The sequence below is a fragment of the Engystomops pustulosus genome, chromosome 6 (assembly GCF_040894005.1).
Source record: "Engystomops pustulosus chromosome 6, aEngPut4.maternal, whole genome shotgun sequence".
In the NCBI taxonomy this organism is placed as follows: domain Eukaryota; kingdom Metazoa; phylum Chordata; class Amphibia; order Anura; family Leptodactylidae; genus Engystomops; species Engystomops pustulosus.
In genome coordinates, this window is record NC_092416.1 from 2,193,385 (window position 1) to 2,218,652 (window position 25,268).

At 51.5% G+C, this 25,268-nt stretch overlaps 1 protein-coding gene across 1 annotated transcript in view; it reads right to left on the reverse strand.

Moving 5' to 3' along the window:
* The window catches only part of GRIK5 (glutamate ionotropic receptor kainate type subunit 5), a 280,456-nt gene that overhangs the window by 67,779 nt on the left and 187,409 nt on the right, over nucleotides 1-25,268 (reverse strand). The window contains exons 10-14 of the mRNA XM_072112849.1: nucleotides 21,591-21,743; nucleotides 21,036-21,140; nucleotides 20,772-20,879; nucleotides 20,435-20,638; nucleotides 14,059-14,172 (exon numbers count right to left, since the gene is read on the reverse strand). Coding sequence (XP_071968950.1) covers nucleotides 14,059-14,172; nucleotides 20,435-20,638; nucleotides 20,772-20,879; nucleotides 21,036-21,140; nucleotides 21,591-21,743 — 684 coding nt within the window. The remainder of the gene's footprint in view (nucleotides 1-14,058; nucleotides 14,173-20,434; nucleotides 20,639-20,771; nucleotides 20,880-21,035; nucleotides 21,141-21,590; nucleotides 21,744-25,268) is intronic.

Consider the following 25,268-nt stretch of genomic DNA (forward strand, 5'->3'; position numbering starts at 1 on the left):
CATCATTTACACCTCAGCTGCTGCAGAACAACATAATACACACCTCAGCTGCTGCAGAGCCTCATAATACACACGTCAACTGCTGCAGAACCTCATAATACACACCTCAGCTGCTGCAGAGCCTCATAATACACACCTCAGCTGCTGCAGAGCCTCATAATACACACGTCAACTGCTGCAGAACCTCATAATACACACCTCAGCTGCTGCAGAGCCTCATAATACACACCTCAGCTGCTGCAGAACCTCATCATACACACCTCAGCTGCTGCAGAACCTCATCATACACACCTCGGCTGCTGCAGAACCTCATCATACACACCTCGGCTGCTGCAGAACCTCATCATACACACCTCAGCTGCTGCAGAACCTCATAATACACACGTCAACTGCTGCAGAACCTCATAATACACACCTCAGCTGCTGCAGAACCTCATCATACACACCTCAGCTGCTGCAGAACCTCATCATACACACCTCGGCTGCTGCAGAACCTCCTCATACACACCTCAGCTGCTGCAGAGCCTCATAATACACACCTCAGCTGCTGCAGAACCTCGTCATACACACCTCAGCTGCTGCAGAACCTCATCACACACACCTCAGCTTCTGCAGAAACTCATCACACACACACCTCAGCTGCTGCAGAACTTCATCACACACACCTCAGCTGCTGCAGAACCACCTCATCATACACACATCAGCTGCTGCAGAACCTCATCACACACACCTCAGCTGCTGCAGAGCCTCATAATACACACCTCAGCTGCTGCAGAACCTCATCACACACACCTCAGCTGCTGTAGAACCTCATCATTTACACCTCAGCTGCTGCAGAACCTCATCATACACACCTCAGCTGCTGTAGAACCTCATCATACACACCTCAGCTGCTGCAGAACCTCATCACACACACCTCAGCTGCTGCAGAGCCTCATAATACACACCTCAGCTGCTGCAGAACCTCATCACACACACCTCAGCTGCTGTAGAACCTCATCATTTACACCTCAGCTGCTGCAGGACAACATAATACACACCTCAGCTGCTGCAGAACCTCATCATACAGCCTGCGGTTGCTGCAGACCTTTATCACATTGGTGTGAGGTGGGGGTGCACCTGTGGAGTGTTGTGTGGGGGAGCGGCTCTATGAATATAGATGAGGAGAGGACACGATGCGGCAGAGCTGTCACTGCGACTATTGATGGATGTGACGATAAAGGACACGACTCTCCACCAGGTCACAGATTTATGACAGGAAACATTATTACATTATACATGGGGTCCAATCCCATTAACTGCTGCAAGAGCCAACACGCCCCCTGCTGGAGGGATGAGGGCATCACCTCTAGGTACAATATACTGGATCTATCAGCCACCAAAATTAAATAATAGTCACTATTAGCATTTAAAGGGGTTGTCCGGGATTTAGAAAATGTTTGTGAATGATATCCTGCTGCCAATCTCCTCTCAGCACTCTCACACTGCTCCCCCTGCCTTCTGTACCCAGGGACAGTCTCCTCTCAGCACTCTCACACTGCTCCCCCTGCCTTCTGTATCCAGGGACAGTCCCCTCTCAGCACTCTCACACTGCTCCCCCTGCCTTCTGTACCCAGGGACAGTCTCCTCTCAGCACTCTCACACTGCTCCCCCTGCCTTCTGTATCCAGGGACAGTCCCCTCTCAGCACTCTCACACTGCTCCCCCTGCCTTCTGTACCCAGGGACAGTCTCCTCTCAGCACTCTCACACTGCTCCCCCTGCCTTCTGTATCCAGGGACAGTCCCCTCTCAGCACTCTCACACTGCTCCCCCTGCCTTCTGTACCCAGGGACAGTCTCCTCTCAGCACTCTCACACTGCTCACCCTCCCTTCTGTATCCAGGGACAGTCCCCTCTCAGCACTCTCACACTGCTCCCCCTGACTTCTGTACCCAGGGACAGTCTCCTCTCAGCACTCTCACACTGCTCCCCCTGCCTTCTGTATCCAGGGACAGTCCCCTCTCAGCACTCTCACACTGCTCCCCCTCCCTTCTGTACCTGGGGACAGTCTCCTCTCAGCACTCTCACACTGCCCCCCTCTCTTCTGTACCCATGGACAGTCTCCTCTCAGCACTCTCACACTTCTCCTCCTCCCTTCTGTATCCAGGGATAGTCTCCTCTCAGCACTCTCACACTGCTCACCCTCCCTTCTGTATCCAGGGACAGTCTCCTCTCAGCACTCTCACACTGCTCCCCCTGCCTTCTGTACCCAGGGACAGTCTCCTTTCAGCACTCTCACACTTCTCCTCCTTCCTTCTGTATCCAGGGATAGTCTCCTCTCAGCACTCTCACACTGCTCACCCTCCCTTCTGTATCCAGGGACAGTCTCCTCTCAGCACTCTCACACTGCTCCCCCTGCCTTCTGTACCCAGGGACAGTCTCCTCTCAGCACTCTCACACTGCTCCCCCTCCCTTCTGTATCCAGGGATAGTCTCCTCTCAGCACTCTCACACTGCTCACCCTCCCTTCTGTATCCAGGGACAGTCCCCTCTCAGCACTCTCACACTGCTCCCCCTGCCTTCTGTACCCAGGGACAGTCTCCTCTCAGCACTCTCACACTGCTCCCCCTGCCTTCTGTATCCAGGGACAGTCTCCTCTCAGCACTCTCACACTGCTCCCCCTGCCTTCTGTACCCAGGAGCAGTCTCCTCTCAGCACTCTCACACTGCTCCCCTCCCTTCTGTATCCAGGGACAGTCTCCTCTCTGCACTCTCACACTGCTCCCCCTGCCTTCTGTATCCAGGGACAGTCTCCTCTCAGCACTCTCACACTGCTCCCCCTGCCTTCTGTACCCAGGGACAGTCTCCTCTCAGCACTCTCACACTGCACCCCCTCCCTTCTGTACCCAGGGACAGTCTCCTCTCAGCACTCTCACACTGCTCCCCTCCCTTCTGTATCCAGGGACAGTTTCCTCTCAGCACTCACACTGCTCCCCCTCCTTCTGTATCCAGGGACAGTCTCCTCTCAGCACTCTCACACTGCTCCCCCTCCCGTCTGTATCCAGGGACAGTCTCCTCTAAGCACTCTCACACTGCCCCCCTCCCTTCTGTACCTGGGGACAGTCTCCTCTCAGCACTCTCACACTGCCCCCCTCCCTTCTGTACCCAGGGACAGTCTCCTCTCATCACTCTCACACTGCTCCCCCTGCCTTCTGTACCCGGGGACAGTCTCCTCTCAGCACTCTCACACTGCTCCCCCTGCCTTCTGTACCCAGGGACAGTCTCCTCTCAGCACTCTCACACTGCTCCCCCTGCCTTCTGTACTCGGGGACAGTCTCCTCTCAGCATTCTCACACTGCACCCCCTCCCTTCTGTACCCAGGGACAGTCTCCTCTCAGCACTCTCACACTTCTCCTCCTGCCTTCTGTACCCAGGGACAGTCTCCTCTCAGCACTCTCACACTGCTCCCCCTGCCTTCTGTACTCGGGGACAGTCTCCTCTCAGCACTCTCACACTGCTCCCCCTCCCTTCTGTACCCAGGGACAGTCTCCTCTCAGCACTCTCACACTGCTTCCCCTCCCTGCTGTACCCAGGGACAGTCTCCTCTCAGCACTCTCACACTGCTCCCCCTGCCTTCTGTACCCAGGGACAGTCTCCTCTCAGCACTCTCACACTTCTCCTCCTCCTCTCTGTACCCGGGGACAGTCTCCTCTCAGCACTCTCACACTGCTCCCCCTCCCTTCTGTACCCAGGGACAGTCTCCTCTCAGCACTCTCACACTGCTCCCCCTGCCTTCTGTACCCAGGGACAGTCTCCTCTCAGCACTCTCACACTTCTCCTCCTCCTCTCTGTACCCGGGGACAGTCTCCTCTCAGCACTCTCACACTGCTCCCCCTCCCTTCTGTACCCAGGGACAGTCTCCTCTCAGCACTCTCACACTGCTCCCCCTCCCTTCTGTACCTGGGGACAGTCTCCTCTCAGCACTCACACTTCTCCTTCTCCTCTCTGTACCTGGGGACAGTCTCCTCTCAGCACTCTCACACTGCTCCCCCTCCCTTCTGTACCCGGGGACAGTCTCCTCTCAGCACTCTCACACTTCTCCTCCTGCCTTCTGTACCCAGGGACAGTCTCCTCTCAGCACTCTCACACTGCTCCCCCTGCCTTCTGTACCCAGGGACAGTCTCCTCTCAGCACTCTCACACTGCTCCCCCTCCCTTCTGTACCCAGGGACAGTCTCCTCTCAGCACTCTCACACTGCTCCCCCTCCTCTATGTAACTGAGGACAGTCTCCTCTCAGCACTCTCACACTGCTCCCCCTCCCTTCTGTACCCAGGGACAGTCTCCTCTCAGCACTCTCACACTGCTTCCCCTCCCTTCTGTACCCAGGGACAGTCTCCTCTCAGCACTCTCACACTGCTCCCCCTGCCTTCTGTACCCAGGGACAGTCTCCTCTCAGCACTCTCACACTGCTTCCCCTCCCTTCTGTACCCAGGGACAGTCTCCTCTCAGCACTCTCACACTGCTCCCCCTGCCTTCTGTACCTGGGGACAGTCTCCTCTCAGCACTCTCACACTGCTCCCCCTCCCTTCTGTACCTGGGGACAGTCTCCTCTCAGCACTCTCACACTGCTCCCCCTCCCTTCTGTACCCAGGGACAGTCTCCTCTCAGCACTCTCACACTGCTCCCCCCTTCTGTATCCAGGGACAGTCTCCTCTCAGCACTCTCACACTGCTCCCCCTGCCTTCTGTACCCAGGGACAGTCTCCTCTCAGCACTCTCACACTGCTCCCCCTCCCTTCTGTACCTGGGGACAGTCTCCTCTCAGCACTCACACACTGCTCCCCCTCCCTTCTGTACCCAGGGACAGTCTCCTCTCAGCACTCTCACACTCATTCCCCCTCTCTTCTGTACCCGGGGACAGTCTCCTCTCAGGACTCTCACACCGCTACTCCCCTCTACTGTACCCAGGGACAGTCTCCTCTCAGCACTCTCACACTGCCCCCCTCCCTTCTGTACCTGGGGACAGTCTCCTCTCAGCACTCTCACACTGCCCCCCTCCCTTCTGTACCCAGGGACAGTCTCCTCTCATCACTCTCACACTGCTCCCCCTGCCTTCTGTACCCGGGGACAGTCTCCTCTCAGCACTCTCACACTGCTCCTCCTCCCTGTATCCAGGGACAGTCTCCTCTCAGCACTCTCACACTACTCCCCCTCCCTTCTGTACCCAGGGACAGTCTCCTCTCAGCACTCTCCCATTGTCCCTGGGTACAGACGGGAGGGGAGCAGTCTCCTCTCAGCACTCTCACGCTGCTCCCCCTCCCTTCTGTATCCAGGGACAGTCTCCTCTCAGAACTCTCACACTGCTCCCCCTGCCTTCTGTACCCAGGGACAGTCTCCTCTCAGCACTCTTACACTACTCACCCTCCCTACTGTGCCTATGGCAGTCTCCTCTCAGCACTCTCACACTGCTCCCCCTCCCTTCCGTACAAGGGGATATTCTCCTCTCAGCACTCTCACACTGCTCCCCCTCCCTTCTGTACCCGGGGACAGTCTCCTCTCGGCACTCTCACACTGCCCTGCCTTCAGGTATAGAAGGGAGAAGACACAGTGTGAGAGTGCTGAGAGGAGACTATCCCCAATAACAGAATGGAGGGGGGCAGTGTGAGTGCTGAGTGGATACTATCCCCAATAACAGAATGGAGGGGGGCAGTGTGAGAGTGCTGAGAGGAGACTGTCCCCAATAACAGAATGGAGGGGGGCAGTGTGAGAGTGCTGAGTGGATACTATCCCCAATAACAGAATAGAGGGGGGCAGTGTGACAGTTTAGAGGAGACTGTCCCCAGGTACAGAATGGAGGGGGGCAGTGTGAGAGTGCTGAGAGGAGACTGTCCCCAATAACAGAATGGAGGGGGAGCAGTGTGAGAGTGCTGAGTGGATACTATCCCCAATAACAGAATAGAGGGGGGCAGTGTGACAGTTTAGAGGAGACTGTCCCCAGGTACAGAATGGAGGGGGGCAGTGTGAGTGTTGAGAGGAGACTGTCCCCAATAACAGAATGGAGGGGGGCAGTGTGAGAGTGCTGAGTGGATACTATCCCCAATAACAGAATGGAGGGGGGCAGTGTGACAGTTTAGAGGAGACTGTCCCCAGGTACAGAATGGAGGGGGGCAGTGTGAGAGTGCTGAGAGGAGACTGTCCCTGGATACAGACGGGAGGGGGGCAGTGTGAGAGTGCTGAGTGGATACTATCCCCAATAACAGAATGGAGGGGGGCAGTGTGACAGTTTAGAGGAGACTGTCCCCAGGTACAGAATGGAGGGGGGCAGTGTGAGAGTGCTGAGAGGAGACTGTCCCCAGGAGGTGTGTACGGGGAGGTATCAGCAGCTAGTAGAATCAGGAAGAGTAATGTGACTCTTCAGAAACATCTCTGACTTGTGTGGAAACCCATGGGTCCTCTCGGAGGCTCCGGTGCCCACGTGCCAGGCATCTCTGTAATCTTATAGTACAAGATGTCCTGGAGGATGAGGACCTGTAAGTGCAGCCACAATCCTAGAAGTTACACCCTCCGATCATGTCCTCCCCCATCCCTGCCGGAGACACATCGCTACAGGAACACTGGGAGGATCCGGGACCATCAGGGAGAGATTACAGTGCGGGGACGGCTCATAAACATGAAGCATGGCCGCCATTCTCCGCAACGGATGGCGGCTCCTCCAAGATTTTGATTGCACTTTGTACATTCAGAAGACGAATCTTCATATAAATAAAACCGCGCACAGGACAGAATGAGGAGGAAGTGCCGTTCATACATTGTACGGGCAGGAGGTTATAGGGGACATGGGGGAGGACTCGGGGACATGGACATGATATGGCGGTATAAATGTATACACTGTGTATGGGGGACATGGAGGAGGACTCGGGGGACATGGACATGATATGGCGGTATAAATGTATACACTGTGTATGGCAGACATGGAGGAGGACTCGGGGGACATGGACATGATATGGCGGTATAAATGTATACACTGTGTATGGCGGACATGGGGGAGGACTCGGGGACATGGACATGATATGGCGGTATAAATGTATACACTGTGTATGGCAGACATGGAGGAGGACTCGGGGACATGGACATGATATGGCGGTATAAATGTATACACTGTGTATGGCGGACATGGGGGAGGACTCGGGGACATGGACATGATATGGCGGTATAAATGTATACACTGTGTATGGCGGACATGGAGGAGGACTCGGGGGACATGGACATGATATGGCGGTATAAATGTATACACTGTGTATGGCGGACATGGAGGAGGACTCGGGGGACATGGACATGATATGGCGGTATAAATGTATACACTGTGTATGGCAGACATGGAGGAGGACTCGGGGGACATGGACATGATATGGCGGTATAAATGTATACACTGTGTATGGCGGACATGGAGGAGGACTCGGGGGACATGGACATGATATGGCGGTATAAATGTATACACTGTGTATGGCGGACATGGAGGAGGACTCGGGGGACATGGACATGATATGGCGGTATAAATGTATACACTGTGTATGGCAGACATGGGGGAGGACTCGGGGGACATGGACATGATATGGCGGTATAAATGTATACACTGTGTATGGCAGACATGGAGGAGGACTCGGGGGACATGTACATGATATGGCGGTATAAATGTATAAACTGTGTATGGCAGACATGGAGGAGGACTCGGGGGACATGGACATGATATGGCGGTATAAATGTATACACTGTGTATGGCGGACATGGAGGAGGACTCGGGGGACATGGACATGATATGGCGGTATAAATGTATACACTGTGTATGGCGGACATGGAGGAGGACTCGGGGGACATGGACATGATATGGCGGTATAAATGTATACACTGTGTATGGCGGACATGGAGGAGGACTCGGGGGACATGGACATGATATGGCGGTATAAATGTATACACTGTGTATGGCAGACATGGAGGAGGACTCGGGGGACATGGACATGATATGGCGGTATAAATGTATACACTGTGTATGGCGGACATGGAGGAGGACTCGGGGGACATGGACATGATATGGCGGTATAAATGTATACACTGTGTATGGCGGACATGGAGGAGGACTCGGGGGACATGGACATGATATGGCGGTATAAATGTATACACTGTGTATGGCGGACATGGAGGAGGACTCGGGGGACATGGACATGATATGGCGGTATAAATGTATACACTGTGTATGGCAGACATGGAGGAGGACTCGGGGGACATGGACATGATATGGCGGTATAAATGTATACACTGTGTATGCCGGAGATGGAGGAGGACTCGGGGAACATGGACATGATATGGCGGTATAAATGTATACACTGTGTATGGCAGACATGGAGGAGGACTCGGGGGACATGGACATGATATGGCGGTATAAATGTATACACTGTGTATGGCAGACATGGGGGAGGACTCGGGGGACATGGACATGATATGGCAGTATAAATGTATACACTGTGTATGGCAGACATGGAGGAGGACTCGGGGGACATGGACATGATATGGCAGTATAAATGTATACACTGTGTATGGCAGACATGGAGGAGGACTCGGGGGACATGGACATGATATGGCGGTATAAATGTATACACTGTGTATGGCAGACATGGGGGAGGACTCGGGGGACATGGACATGATATGGCGGTATAAATGTATACACTGTGTATGGCAGACATGGAGGAGGACTCGGGGGACATGGACATGATATGGCGGTATAAATGTATACACTGTGTATGGCAGACATGGGGGAGGACTCGGGGGACATGGACATGATATGGCGGTATAAATGTATACACTGTGTATGGCAGACATGGAGGAGGACTCGGGGGACATGTACATGATATGGCGGTATAAATGTATAAACTGTGTATGGCAGACATGGGGGAGGACTCGGGGGACATGGACATGATATGGCGGTATAAATGTATACACTGTGTATGGCAGACATGGAGGAGGACTCGGGGGACATGGACATGATATGGCGGTATAAATGTATACACTGTGTATGGCAGACATGGAGGAGGACTCGGGGGACATGGACATGATATGGCGGTATAAATGTATACACTGTGTATGGCAGACATGGAGGAGGACTCGGGGGACATGGACATGATATGGCGGTATAAATGTATACACTGTGTATGGCAGACATGGAGGAGGACTCGGGGGACATGGACATGATATGGCGGTATAAATGTATACACTGTGTATGGCAGACATGGAGGAGGACTCGGGGGACATGGACATGATATGGCGGTATAAATGTATACACTGTGTACGGCAGACATGGAGGAGGACTCGGGGGACATGGACATGATATGGCGGTATAAATGTATACACTGTGTATGGCGGACATGGAGGAGGACTCGGGGGACATGGACATGATATGGCGGTATAAATGTATACACTGTGTATGGCAGACATGGAGGAGGACTCGGGGACATGGACATGATATGGCGGTATAAATGTATACACTGTGTATGGCAGACATGGAGGAGGACTCGGGGGACATGTACATGATATGGCGGTATAAATGTATAAACTGTGTATGGGGGACATGGAGGAGGACTCGGGGGACATGGACATGATATGGCGGTATAAATGTATACACTGTGTATGGCGGACATGGAGGAGGACTCGGGGGACATGGACATGATATGGCGGTATAAATGTATACACTGTGTATGGCGGACATGGAGGAGGACTCGGGGGACATGGACATGATATGGCGGTATAAATGTATACACTGTGTATGGCAGACATGGGGGAGGACTCGGGGGACATGGACATGATATGGCGGTATAAATGTATACACTGGGGCACATTTACTTACCCGGCCCATTCGCGATCCAGCGGCGCGTTCTCTGCACAGGATTCGGGTCCGGCTGGGATTTAAGATGGTAGTTCCTCCGCCGTCCACCAGGTGGCGCTGCAGCGCCGAAAATAATCTTAACGCCCCGGAATGCACCATCCCATTGAAGGTGAAGGTGAGCGCTCCCCAAGCGACACATTTTCGGTTTTTAAATGCGGTGGTTTTTCCGAATACGTCGGGTTTTCGTTCGGCCACGCCCCCCCGATTTCTGTCGCGCGCATGCCGGCCCCGATGCGCCACAATCCGATCGCGTGCGCCAAAAACCCGGGGCAATTCATGTACAAGCGGCGCAAATCGGAAATATTCGGGTAACACGTCGGGAAAACGCGAATCGGGCCCTTAGTAAATGACCCCCACTGTGTATGGCAGACATGGAGGAGGACTCGGGGGAACATGGACATGATATGGCGGTATAAATGTATACACTGTGTATGGGGGACATGGAGGAGGACTCGGGGGACATGGACATGATATGGCGGTATAAATGTATACACTGTGTATGGCAGACATGGAGGAGGACTCGGGGAACATGGACATGATATGGCGGTATAAATGTATACACTGTGTATGGCAGACATGGAGGAGGACTCGGGGGACATGGACATGATATGGCGGTATAAATGTATGCACTGTGTATGGCAGACATGGAGGAGGACTCGGGGGACATGGACATGATATGGCGGTATAAATGTATACACTGTGTATGGCAGACATGGAGGAGGACTCGGGGGACATGGACATGATATGGCGGTATAAATGTATACACTGTGTATGGCAGACATGGAGGAGGACTCGGGGACATGGACATGATATGGCGGTATAAATGTATACACTGTGTATGGCAGACATGGGGGAGGACTCGGGGGACATGGACATGATATGGCGGTATAAATGTATACACTGTGTATGGCAGACATGGGGGAGGACTCGGGGGACATGGACATGATATGGCGGTATAAATGTATACACTGTGTATGGCAGACATGGAGGAGGACTCGGGGGACATGGACATGATATGGCGGTATAAATGTATACACTGTGTATGGCAGACATGGAGGAGGACTCGGGGGACATGGACATGATATGGCGGTATAAATGTATACACTGTGTATGGCAGACATGGAGGAGGACTCGGGGGACATGGACATGATATGGCGGTATAAATGTATACACTGTGTATGGCAGACATGGAGGAGGACTCGGGGACATGGACATGATATGGCGGTATAAATGTATACACTGTGTATGGCAGACATGGAGGAGGACTCGGGGGACATGGACATGATATGGCGGTATAAATGTATACACTGTGTATGGCGGACATGGAGGAGGACTCGGGGGACATGGACATGATATGGCGGTATAAATGTATACACTGTGTATGGCAGACATGGAGGAGGACTCGGGGGACATGGACATGATATGGCGGTATAAATGTATACACTGTGTATGGCAGACATGGAGGAGGACTCGGGGGACATGGACATGATATGGCGGTATAAATGTATACACTGTGTATGGCAGACATGGAGGAGGACTCGGGGACATGGACATGATATGGCGGTATAAATGTATACACTGTGTATGGCAGACATGGGGGAGGACTCGGGGGACATGGACATGATATGGCGGTATAAATGTATACACTGTGTATGGCAGACATGGGGGAGGACTCGGGGGACATGGACATGATATGGCGGTATAAATGTATACACTGTGTATGGCAGACATGGAGGAGGACTCGGGGGACATGGACATGATATGGCGGTATAAATGTATACACTGTGTATGGCAGACATGGAGGAGGACTCGGGGGACATGGACATGATATGGCGGTATAAATGTATACACTGTGTATGGGGGACATGGAGGAGGACTCGGGGGACATGGACATGATATGGCGGTATAAATGTATACACTGTGTATGGGGGACATGGAGGAGGACTCGGGGGACATGGACATGATATGGCGGTATAAATGTATACACTGTGTATGGCGGACATGGAGGAGGACTCGGGGGACATGGACATGATATGGCGGTATAAATGTATACACTGTGTATGGGGACATGGAGGAGGACTCGGGGGACATGGACATGATATGGCGGTATAAATGTATACACTGTGTATGGCAGACATGGGGGAGGACTCGGGGGACATGGACATGATATGGCGGTATAAATGTATACACTGTGTATGGCAGACATGGAGGAGGACTCGGGGGACATGTACATGATATGGCGGTATAAATGTATACACTGTGTATGGCAGACATGGAGGAGGACTCGGGGAACATGGACATGATATGGCGGTATAAATGTATACACTGTGTATGGGGGACATGGAGGAGGACTCGGGGGACATGGACATGATATGGCGGTATAAATGTATACACTGTGTATGGCAGACATGGAGGAGGACTCGGGGAACATGGACATGATATGGCGGTATAAATGTATACACTGTGTATGGGGGACATGGAGGAGGACTCGGGGGACATGGACATGATATGGCGGTATAAATGTATACACTGTGTATGGGGGACATGGAGGAGGACTCGGGGGACATGGACATGATATGGCGGTATAAATGTATACACTGTGTATGGCGGACATGGAGGAGGACTCGGGGGACATGGACATGATATGGCGGTATAAATGTATACACTGTGTATGGCGGACATGGAGGAGGACTCGGGGGACATGGACATGATATGGCGGTATAAATGTATACACTGTGTATGGGGGACATGGAGGAGGACTCGGGGGACATGGACATGATATGGCGGTATAAATGTATACACTGTGTATGGCAGACATGGAGGAGGACTCGGGGGACATGGACATGATATGGCGGTATAAATGTATACACTGTGTATGGGGGACATGGAGGAGGACTCGGGGGACATGGACATGATATGGCGGTATAAATGTATACACTGTGTATGGCAGACATGGAGGAGGACTCGGGGGACATGGACATGATATGGCGGTATAAATGTATACACTGTGTATGGGGGACATGGAGGAGGACTCGGGGGACATGGACATGATATGGCGGTATAAATGTATACACTGTGTATGGCAGACATGGAGGAGGACTCGGGGGACATGGACATGATATGGCGGTATAAATGTATACACTGTGTATGGGGGACATGGAGGAGGACTCGGGGGACATGGACATGATATGGCGGTATAAATGTATACACTGTGTATGGCAGACATGGAGGAGGACTCGGGGAACATGGACATGATATGGCGGTATAAATGTATACACTGTGTATGGCAGACATGGAGGAGGACTCGGGGGACATGGACATGATATGGCGGTATAAATGTATACACTGTGTATGGCAGACATGGGGGAGGACTCGGGGGACATGGACATGATATGGCGGTATAAATGTATACACTGTGTATGGCAGACATGGGGGAGGACTCGGGGGACATGGACATGATATGGCGGTATAAATGTATACACTGTGTATGGCAGACATGGGGGAGGACTCGGGGGACATGGACATGATATGGCGGTATAAATGTATACACTGTGTATGGCAGACATGGGGGAGGACTCGGGGGACATGGACATGATATGGCGGTATAAATGTATACACTGTGTATGGCAGACATGGGGGAGGACTCGGGGGACATGGACATGATATGGCGGTATAAATGTATACACTGTGCATGGCGGACATGGAGGAGGACTCGGGGGACATGGACATGATATGGCGGTATAAATGTATACACTGTGTATGGCAGACATGGGGGAGGACTCGGGGGACATGGACATGATATGGCGGTATAAATGTATACACTGTGTATGGCAGACATGGAGGAGGACTCGGGGGACATGGACATGATATGGCGGTATAAATGTATACACTGTGTATGGCAGACATGGAGGAGGACTCGGGGGACATGGACATGATATGGCGGTATAAATGTATACACTGTGTATGGCAGACATGGAGGAGGACTCGGGGGACATGGACATGATATGGCGGTATAAATGTATACACTGTGTATGGCGGACATGGAGGAGGATGTGATGGATGGAGCCGCAGGCAGGACGGGTTCTGGACCTTCATGTTCTGCTGGATCACACACACCTCAGTCACAGACAACACCAGGGTGGTACCTACCATCTGGACCCGGTACAGGATACTGATCCCCAGGGTCATGAAGGGTTTGGAGAAGTCGATGACCTTTTCTCGCTCGGCGGTGATGGTGAATGCGGCGACGGCCAGGTCGGCCTTCTGTGGGGAGGGAACATATAACATCGTCAGCCATTGCTGCAGCTACATAGAAATACAGACAATACAAAGTGTCCCCACACTCTTATGGAGGAGATATTATTGTGTCCAGTAGGTGGCGGCAGCGCTCAGTGACTCCCTGACCACATAACAGAGGGACAGAGGGGAGGGGGGATAATCCTCCTCCAGTCCTCAGCAGGGCAGTGATTGGGAGGGTGGTCACAGTCCGCTGTATTATACTCAGTCACATAGCCCCTACACCTAGTATCTCCCCCCGGACCCCTCTGCCTCATGTCACCCACTGATTGTCCCTCCCTATAGACACATTTCCATGTAACCTTCCCCTGCCCCTGCCCTCTTACCCCGATCACATGTCACCCCCTTATTACTATTCCCACAGCACAGCCCGGCCATGTATCCCCTTGTGCTCACTAAATCACTGACTATGGGCTACTGGGGGCACTGTGACTATGGGCTACTGGGGGCACTGTGACTATGGGCTGCTGGGGGCACTGTGACTATGGGGCTGCTGGGGGCACTGTGACTATGGGGCTGCTGGGGGCACTGTGACTATGGGGCTGCTGGGGGCACTGTGACTATGGGGCTGCTGGGGGCACTGTGACTATGGGCTACTGGGGGCACTGTGACTATGGGTTACTGGGGGGCACTGTGACTATGGGTTACTGGGGGGCACTGTGACTATGGGCTGCTGGGGGCACTGTGACTATGGGTTACTGGGGGGCACTGTGACTATAGGCTGCTGGGGGCACTGTGACTATGGGTTGCTCGGGGCACTGTGACTATGGGTTGCTCGGGGCACTGTGACTATGGGCTACTGGGGGCACTGTGACTATGGGCTACTGGGGGCACTGTTACTATGGGTTACTGGGGGGCACTGTGACTATGGGCTGCTGGGGGCACTGTGACTATGGGTTACTGGGGGGCACTGTGACTATGGGCTGCTGGGGGCACTGTGACTATGGGTTGCTCGGGGCACTGTGACTATGGGTTGCTCGGGGCACTGTGACTATGGGTTGCTCGGGGCACTGTGACTATGGGTTGCTCGGGGCACTGTGACTATGGGTTACTGGGGGGCACTGTGACTATGGGCTACTGGAGGCACTGTTACTATCTTGGCTGCAGTCCTGATCAGATTGTTTGAAAGGTTTTCCCGTCACTGAGACTTGGCTCCGGTTCATCCGCTGGGACCTTTGGCAATCACCAGATTTGGGGGCTCCTCTCATGGGACTGATGGACTTGGTCCTTGCAGCTTCTATACCAGGCTCCCGTCTTCTTATCCCCGAGGAGCCGGCACCCCCATCACATGTAGGATCCCCCCAATATTACGCGGCTGCTCTCACTTCCCATCTCCCTCTGTAGCCACAGGCCTGAAGACTTTCCAAAATCCTGTCCTCTGTCACAGTGTACAAGAAGACGAGCTGCTGATTAATGCTGAGGTGTCTGCACAGTGTACAAGAAGACGAGCTGCTGATTAATGCTGAGGTGTCTGCACAGTGTACAAGAAGACGAGCTGCTGATTAATGCTGAGGTGTCTGCACAGTGTACAAGAAGACGAGCTGCTGATTAATGCTGAGGTGTCTGCACAGTGTACAAGAAGACGAGCTGCTGATTAATGCTGAGGTGTCTGCACAGTGTACAAGAAGACGGGCTGCTGATTAATGCTGAGGTGTCTGCACAGTGTACAAGAAGACGGGCTGCTGATTAATGCTGAGGTGTCTGCACAGTGTACAAGAAGACGAGCTGCTGATTAATGCTGAGGTGTCTGCACAGTGTACAAGAAGACGAGCTGCTGATTAATGCTGAGGTGTCTGCACAGTGTACAAGAAGACGAGCTGCTGATTAATGCTGAGGTGTCTGCACAGTGTACAAGAAGACGAGCTGCTGATTAATGCTGAGGTGTCTGCACAGTGTACAAGAAGACGAGCTGCTGATTAATGCTGAGGTGTCTGCACAGTGTACAAGAAGACGAGCTGCTGATTAATGCGGAGGTGTCTGCACAGTGTACAAGAAGACGAGCTGCTGATTAATGCGGAGGTGTCTGCACAGTGTACAAGAAGACGTGCTGCTGATTAATGCTGAGGTGTCTGCACAGTGTACAAGAAGACGAGCTGCTGATTAATGCTGAGGTGTCTGCACAGTGTACAAGAAGACGGGCTGCTGATTAATGCTGAGGTGTCTGCACAGTGTACAAGAAGACGAGCTGCTGATTAATGCTGAGGTGTCTGCACAGTGTACAAGAAGACGAGCTGCTGAGGTGTCTGCACAGTGTATGTAGCGCTGAAGCTACAGAGAGAATGAACCACTCAAGAATAGAAGGACCTGTCTGAGAACAGAAGGACCTGTCTGAGAACAGAAGGACCTGTCTGAGAATAGAAGGACCTGTCTGAGAATAGAAGGACCTGTCCAAAAATAAAAGGAACCAACCTAAGAACAGAAGGAACTGCCTGAGAATAAAAGGACTTCAACAAAAGGACCTGTCCGGAAATAGAAAGAACCCACCAGAGAACAGAAGGAACCCACCTAAGAACATAAGGACCTGTCTGAGAAAAGAAGGACTTGTCCAAAATTAAAAGGAACTCTGAGAATAGAGGGACCCACCTGAGAAAAGCAAAACCAGTTCCAGAACATATGAACCCACCTGAGAATAGAAGGACCTGTGTGAGTACAAAAAGACCCCACCAAAAAATAGTAGGACCTGTCCAAGAAAAGAGGGACCCACCTGAGAACAGGAGCCCTACAGCGACAGTAACCATCACACTGTGTGCCCACCACAGACTGTAACCACCACACTGTGTGCCCACCACAGACTGTAACCACCACACTGTGTGCCCACCACAGACTGTAACCACCACACTGTGTGCCCACCACAGACTGTAACCACCACACTGTGTGCTCACCACAGACTGTAACCACCACACTGTGTACTCACCACAGACTGTAACCATCACACTGTGTGCCCACCACAGACTGTAACCATCACACTGTGTGCCCACCACAGACTGTAACCACCACACTGTGTGCTCACCACAGACTGTAACCACCACACTGTGTGCCCACCACAGACTGTAACCACCACACTGTGTGCCCACCACAGACTGTAACCACCACACTGTGTGCCCACCACAGACTGTAACCACCACACTGTGTGCCCACCACAGACTGTAACCACCACACTGTGTGCTCACCACAGACTGTAACCACCACACTGTGTGCCCACCACAGACTGTAACCATCACACTGTGTGCTCACCACAGACTGTAACCACCACACTGTGTGCTCACCACAGACTGTAACCACCACACTGTGTGCTCACCACAGACTGTAACCATCACACTGTGTGCTCACCACAGACTGTAACCACCACACTGCGTGCTCACCACAGACTGTAACCACCACACTGTGTGCTCACCACAGACTGTAACCACCACACTGTGTGCTCACCACAGACTGTAACCACCACACTGTGTGCCCACCACAGACTGTAACCACCACACTGTGTGCTCACCACAGACTGTAACCACCACACTGTGTGCCCACCACAGACTGTAACCACCACACTGTGTGCCCACCCCAGACTGCAACCACCACACTGTGTGCTCACCACAGACAGTAACCACCACACTGTGTGCCCACCACAGACTGTAACCACCACACTGTGTGCTCACCACAGACTGTAACCATCACACTGTGTGCCCACCACAGACTGTAACCATCACACTGTGTACTCACCACAGACTGTAACCACCACACTGTGTGCCCACCACAGACAGTAACCACCACACTGTGTGCCCACCACAGACAGTAACCACCACACTGTGTGCCCACCACAGACTGTAACCACCACACTGTGTGCCCACCACAGACTGTAACCACCACACTGTGTGCCCACCACAGACTGTAACCACCACACTGTGTGCTCACCACAGACTGTAACCATCACACTGTGTGCCCACCACAGACTGTAACCATCACACTGTGTGCCCACCACAGACTGTAACCACCACACTGTGTGCCCACCACAGACTGTAACCACCACACTGTGTGCTCACCACAGACTGTAACCATCACACTGTGTGCTCACCACAGACTGTAACCATCACACTGCGTGCTCACCACAGACTGTAACCATCACATTGTGTGCCCACCACAGACTGTAACCACCACACTGTGTGCCCACCACAGACAGTAACCACCACACTGTGTGCTCACCACAGACTGTAACCACCACACTGTGTGCCCACCACAGACAGTAACCACCACACTGTGTGCCCACCACAGACTGTAACCACCACACTGTGTGCCCACCACAGACTGTAACCACCACACTGTGTGCTCACCACAGACTGTAACCACCACACTGTGTGCCCACCACAGACTGTAACCATCACACTGTGTGCTCACCACAGACTGTAACCACCACACTGTGTGCCCACCACAGACAGTAACCACCACACTGTGTGCCCACCACAGACTGTAACCACCACACTGTGTGCCCACCACAGACTGTAACCACCACACTGTGTGCTCACCACAGACTGTAACCACCACACTGTGTGCCCACCACAGACTGTAACCACCACACTGTGTGCTCACCACAGACTGTAACCACCACACTGTGTGCCCACCACAGACTGTAACCATCACACTGTGTACTCACCACAGACTGTAACCATCACACTGTGTGCTCACCACAGACTGTAACCACCACACTGTGTGCTCACCACAGACTGTAACCACCACACTGTGTACTCACCACAGACTGTAACCATCACACTGTGTACTCACCACAGACTGTAACCATCACACTGTGTGCCCACCACAGACTGTAACCACCACACTGTGTGCCCACCACAGACTGTAACCACCACACTGTGTGCCCACCACAGTCTGTAGGACCCTTCCTCCGTTCTGCTGCTTATCCTCACACTTTTGCTCTTCCCAGTGATTGTGCAGCTTTGTGTAATTGCTGCTCATTTACATCAATAATTATGGACCTTATGTGCAGAACCATGATGACATGATTAAACCAGCAAACCATGCGTGGCCGCCAGCCCCGAGCCGCAAGGTTACCACCAGATATTCACACCACTACAGGGATGGAAGAGCGCTCTATGAATAGGAGGACAACCCCCTTACATCATGGAGGTGGGGGGTCTCCCGCTCATGGTCCTAAGACCTTCTCCCTCTCCAGGTCCTGGCCATGTTGGGCCATTAGTGGTAGACCTGAATGAGCAGCACTTTGATTGTTCTCTATTTTGTGGGTCTCTTGATGGCAGTTCTCTACCTCTATGAGCTAAAGTAGAGACCCATGAAGTCTTGTGGTACTGGCACACCTGGCCATGTATTCTGTGGGTGGCCAAACAACATTTTAGTAGAAGTCTTATAAAGATGCATCAAACAGTGATGAGGCCCCTCGCGTCTCCTTCAGGCAGTGTTGGTCTGGGGGTCCTTGGGCTGACCATACAAGGTTATCTCCATCAGCTCCTAGACCATTGTCTATATAGAGGGTGAGGATATCCTGCATCTAGCGTGAATAGAAAGGACTGACGCGTTTCCAATCAGAACAGATTCTTAATCCTAGTCCGAATTGTCTGCTTGGAAAACCCAAACGAAATAGTGTGGTTTGTGCTGGTTCCATCGCAGAACCTGCATCAGAAGATCCCTGAAGAATCTCTTTATGGACATTTCTTCAGGGATTGTCATTAGATTCGGAGATCCCCTCTTATTATTATGACTGACACAGGTAGAAGTTTAGATTCATATTATACAAATATTTACCTCTAATGAATCTCAGGTTTTTCCTTCTGGATCGTCTGATGCAGGTTCTGGGATGGAACCAGCACAAACCACACTATTTCGTTTGGGTTTGCCGAGCAGACAATTGGACTAGGATTAAGAACCTGTTCTGATTGGAAACGCGTCAGTCCATTCCATTCATGCTGGATGCTGGATATCCTCACCCTCTATATGGACTGACTCTGATCCTCCGTGCACCGGCTTATTGGGGACAGCTGAGTCGGTGAGCTGATTGGGCTTTAATATATTTTTTATCTATCAGTCCATAGTACACTGTAAAGTCCGTTACCTTTGTGGCAACCAACAAACTTCCTCGGTGATCTACGGGAACCAAATTGTGTCTCCTCTACTGAGAACAATTCCCCGTAATGGTGATCAAAAATCTCAAATAAAAACATCACAACGTTACAAAAACACATCCTGTCCATCAGGAATGGTGCCCACCTACCCGATTGATGAGTTCTCCAACCATTCCCGTCCAGGATCCATTGGGCTCCGGAGCTCCATACAATCCGTCTTCAACCAGTTTGATCTTATAGTTGAACCTCAGAAGTGCCGCCAGCTCCATCAACATCTCTGCACAGAAACCTTCATATTGGTCATTGCCTGATAGGGAGCGGTAATTGGCTTTACGCATCATGTAGGGATTCTCCTGGAGAGGAAACAGTCAGGGGAAGGAAGAAGCGTCAGGACCTGTCATCATAGTTCAAGGACCTGCTCCATCTCTTATCCTCACCAAGAACCAGACAAGGATGGGTTGTGGCCATCATCCATGAGGAACTTACAAGGATTGTGGTGACCACTAAGGTCTTGTTCTCCAGCGTATCCGAGATGTTGATATCCAGGCTGGTGGCATTCATGGCTAAAGTGCGGTTAGAGTACCAGACGCCAACCTGAAAGAGGGGAACGTTAGGACATTGGATCAGAAGTTTTCCTGTAACACCGATGTCTTCCATCGACCTCTTCCCCCGAGCTTTGCATCCACAGGTGTCCTAGCCCACGAGCCTCAGGCTCTGCCCATCTTGAGGCTTTGCTGCTATAATACTTACCTCTCGGTGGCCGTCTCCCGCCTTCTCCAGGATGCGCAGGGTGTAGTTGGTTCTTTGACCTTTGCTGTTGAACTCCACTCGTCCAGTCAGTCCATCGTACTCCACCTGTGTGGGGGACCCAAAGTGGAACAATGATCCATGGGTCCAGTGCTGAGTACATCGGACCTAAGCTTTGTGGGGTTCTTCATAGAACTATAGGGTGACTGTTCTGGGGGTGCAGGCAGCGTCAGTGGTGGGACATCATATTCAATGCTCCCTATGCCCTGGGAACTTCTGGAATAGTGACATACAAGTACATCTGAGGTGCCCTCTCCCCGGCGGAGGTGCATGTGCCATGATATAACATGTATTATATAACCAGTCGTAGACTTCCCATCCCATAGCCTGCAGGCTCTATAGGTGGGGGTCTTCTGCACCGGTCACTGCCGTCCCCAGCCTTGTCACCGGTGTCCGTGTCCTGACTATATACACTCTACTGGGGGACCCCTCTCTGACCCCCGTCCCCTCTTCCTAGACATCCATAGTGACTTGTATACATGATGTGTGGGTCCATACCATTCGCAGATAGTTCATGAGGCTGGTGCCATGCTGCCAGATCTGCGATGTGCTGCAGGACAGCTGCTTGACGCCGATCTCCTGGCTCCGGTTCAGCTCCCGGACGGCGCTGACTACAACGTGTACAGCATCAAACATGAGCGCAGCCGAGAGCTGAGGAGGGAAGAGGGAATGTATGAGCAAAGTGTATACCATGACAGGCCAGAGCGCCCCCTAGTGCTGGCTGCTGCATGTATTGTATCATGTGTGCAGCTCTACTATGGCATTATGGGAGTATAGGGTAATAGAAAACGACCAGGGGTCTAGTGTCTAAGCCAAGTAACATAGGAGATGTAGGGAGAGGGGCAGAGAAGACATGATCAGGAAATATCACTGCTGTGTACAGCACTGAGCACCTGTGTATAAGAAGGACATTGCTGAACTATATAGAGAACAGAGGAGAGCAGCGAGGAATGGGAGGATTAGAGGACAAGGACGGTGGGTGATATATTTACACTGCACAGTACAGAGATCTCTCTAATTATCTCCTTACACCTCGTCCTGTGACCCGGGGGAGTCCTCTACACCTAGAGAAGAGAAGTGTCACCTGCACCATAGACATGATTCTCTATATTATGAAAAGTGACTTCATGGAGCTCGCTGCCACAAAATGATGTGATGCCTGGTACATGGTACAGGGTCAGGAGGGTCGGGATGTCTGCAGTGTAATAATATCACATGTTATGTATGATACATGGTACAAGGTCAGGAGGGTCCGGGATGTCTGCAGTGTAATAATATCACATGTTATGGATGATACATGGTACAGGGTCAGGAGGGGCCGGGATGTCTGCAGTGTAATAATATCACATGTTATGGATGATACATGGTACAGGGTCAGGAGGGGCCGGGATGTCTGCAGTGTAATAATATCATATGTTATGGATGATACATGGTACAGGGTCAGGAGGGGCCGGGATGTCTGCAGTGTAATAATATCACATGTTATGGATGATACATGGTACAGGGTCAGGAGGGGCCGGGATGTCTGCAGTGTAATAATATCACATGTTATGGATGATACATGGTACAGGGTCAGGAGGAGCCGGGATGTCTGCAGTGTAATAATATCACATGTTATGGATGATACATGGTACAGGGTCAGGAGGGGCCGGGATGTCTGCAGTGTAATAATATCACATGTTATGGATGATACAAGGTACAGGGTCAGGAGGGGCTGGGATCTCTGCAGGGTAATAATATCACATGTTATGGATGATACATGGTACAGGGTCAGGAGGGGCCGGGATGTCTGCAGTGTAATAATATCACATGTTATGGATGATACATGGTACATGGTCAGGAGGGGCCGGGATCTCTGCAGTGTAATAATATCACGTTATGGATGATACATGGTACAGGGTCAGGAGGGGCCGGGATGTCTGCAGTGTGATAATATTACATGTTATGGATGATACATGGTACAGGGTCAGGAGGGGCCGGGATGTCTGCAGTGTAATAATATCACATGTTATGGATGACACATGGTACAGGGTCAGGAGGGGACGGGATGTCTGCAGTGTAATAATATCACATGTTATGGATGATACATGGTACAGGGTCGGGAGGGGCCGGGATGTCTGCAGTGTAATAATATCACATGTTATGGATGATACATGGTACAGGGTCAGGAGGGGCCGGGATGTCTGCAGTGTAATAATATCACATGTTATGGATGATACATGGTACAGGGTCAGGAGGGGCTGGGATGTCTGCAGTGTAATAATATAACATGTTATGGATGATACATGGTACAGGGTCAGGATGGGCAGGGGTGCCTGCAGTGTAATAATATCACATGTTATAGATGATACATAGTACAGGGTCAGGAGGGGCCGGGATGTCTGCAGTGTAATAATATCCCATGTTATGGATGATACATGGTACAGGGTCAGGAGGGGCGGGATGTCTGCAGTGTAATAATATCACATGTTATGGATGATACATGGTACAGGGTCAGGAGGGGCCGGGATGTCTGCAGTGTAATAATATCACATGTTATGGATGATACATGGTACAGGGTCAGGAGGGGCCGGGATGTCTGCAGTGTAATAATATCACATGTTATGGATAATACATGGTACAGGGTCAGGAGGGGCCGGGATGTCTGCAGTGTAATAATATCACATGTTATGGATGATACATGGTACAGGGTCAGGAGGGGCTGGGATGTCTGCAGTGTAATAATATCACATGTTATGGATGATACATGGTACAGGGTCAGGAGGGGCCGGGATGTCTGCAGTGTAATAATATCACATGTTATGGATAATACATGGTACAGGGTCAGGAGGGGCCGGGATGTCTGCAGTGTAATAATATCACATGTTATAGATGATACATGGTACAGGGTCAGGAGGGGCCGGGATGTCTGCAGTGTAATAATATCACATGTTATGGATGATACATGGTACAGGGTCAGGAGGGGCCGGGATGTCTGCAGTGTAATAATATCACATGTTATGGATGATACATGGTACAGGGTCAGGAGGGGCCGGGATGTCTGCAGTGTAATAATATCACATGTTATGGATAATACATGGTGCAGGGTCAGGAGGGGCCGGGATATCTGCAGTGTAATAATATCACATGTTATAGATGATACATGGTACAGGCTCAGGAGGGGATGTCTGCAGTGTAATATTATCACATGTTATGGATGATACATGGTACAGGGTCAGGAGGGGATGTCTGCAGTGTAATAATATCACATGTTATGGATGATACATGATACAGGGTCAGGAGGGGCCGGGATGTCTGCAGTGTAATAATATCACATGTTATGGATGATACATGGTACAGGGTCAGGAGGGGCCGGGATGTCTGCAATGTAACAATATCAGATGTTATGGATCATACATGGTACAGGGTCAGGAGGGGCCGGGATGTCTGCAGTGTAACAATATCACATGTTATGGATGATACATGGTACAGGGTCAGGAGGGGCCGGGATGTCTGCAGTGTAACAATATCACATGTTATGGATGATACATGGTACAGGGTTATGAGGGGGTGGGATGTCTGCAGTGTAATAATATCACATGATATGGATGATACATGGTACAGGGTCAGGAGGGGTTGAGATGTCTGCAGTGTAATAATATCACATGTTATGGATGATACATGGTGCAGGGTCAGGAGGGGCCGGGATGTCTGCAGTGTAATAATATCACATGTTATGGATGATACATGGTACAGGGTCAGGAGGGGCCGGGATGTCTGCAGTGTAATAATATCACATGTTATGGATGATACATGGTGCAGGGTCAGGAGGGCCGGGATGTCTGCAGTGTAATAATATCACATGTTATGGATGATACATGGTACAGGGTCAGGAGGGGCCGGGATGTCTGCAGTGTAATAATATCACATGTTATGGATGATACATGGTACAGGGTCAGGAGGGGCCGGGATGTCTGCAGTGTAATAATATCACATGTTATAGATGATACATGGTACAGGGTCAGGAGGGGATGTCTGCAGTGTAATAATATCACATGTTATGGATGATACATGGTACAGGGTCAGGAGGGGCCGGGATGTCTGCAGTGTAATAATATCACATGTTATGGATGATACATGGTACAGGGTCAGGAGGGGCCGGGATGTCTGCAGTGTAATAATATCACATGTTATGGA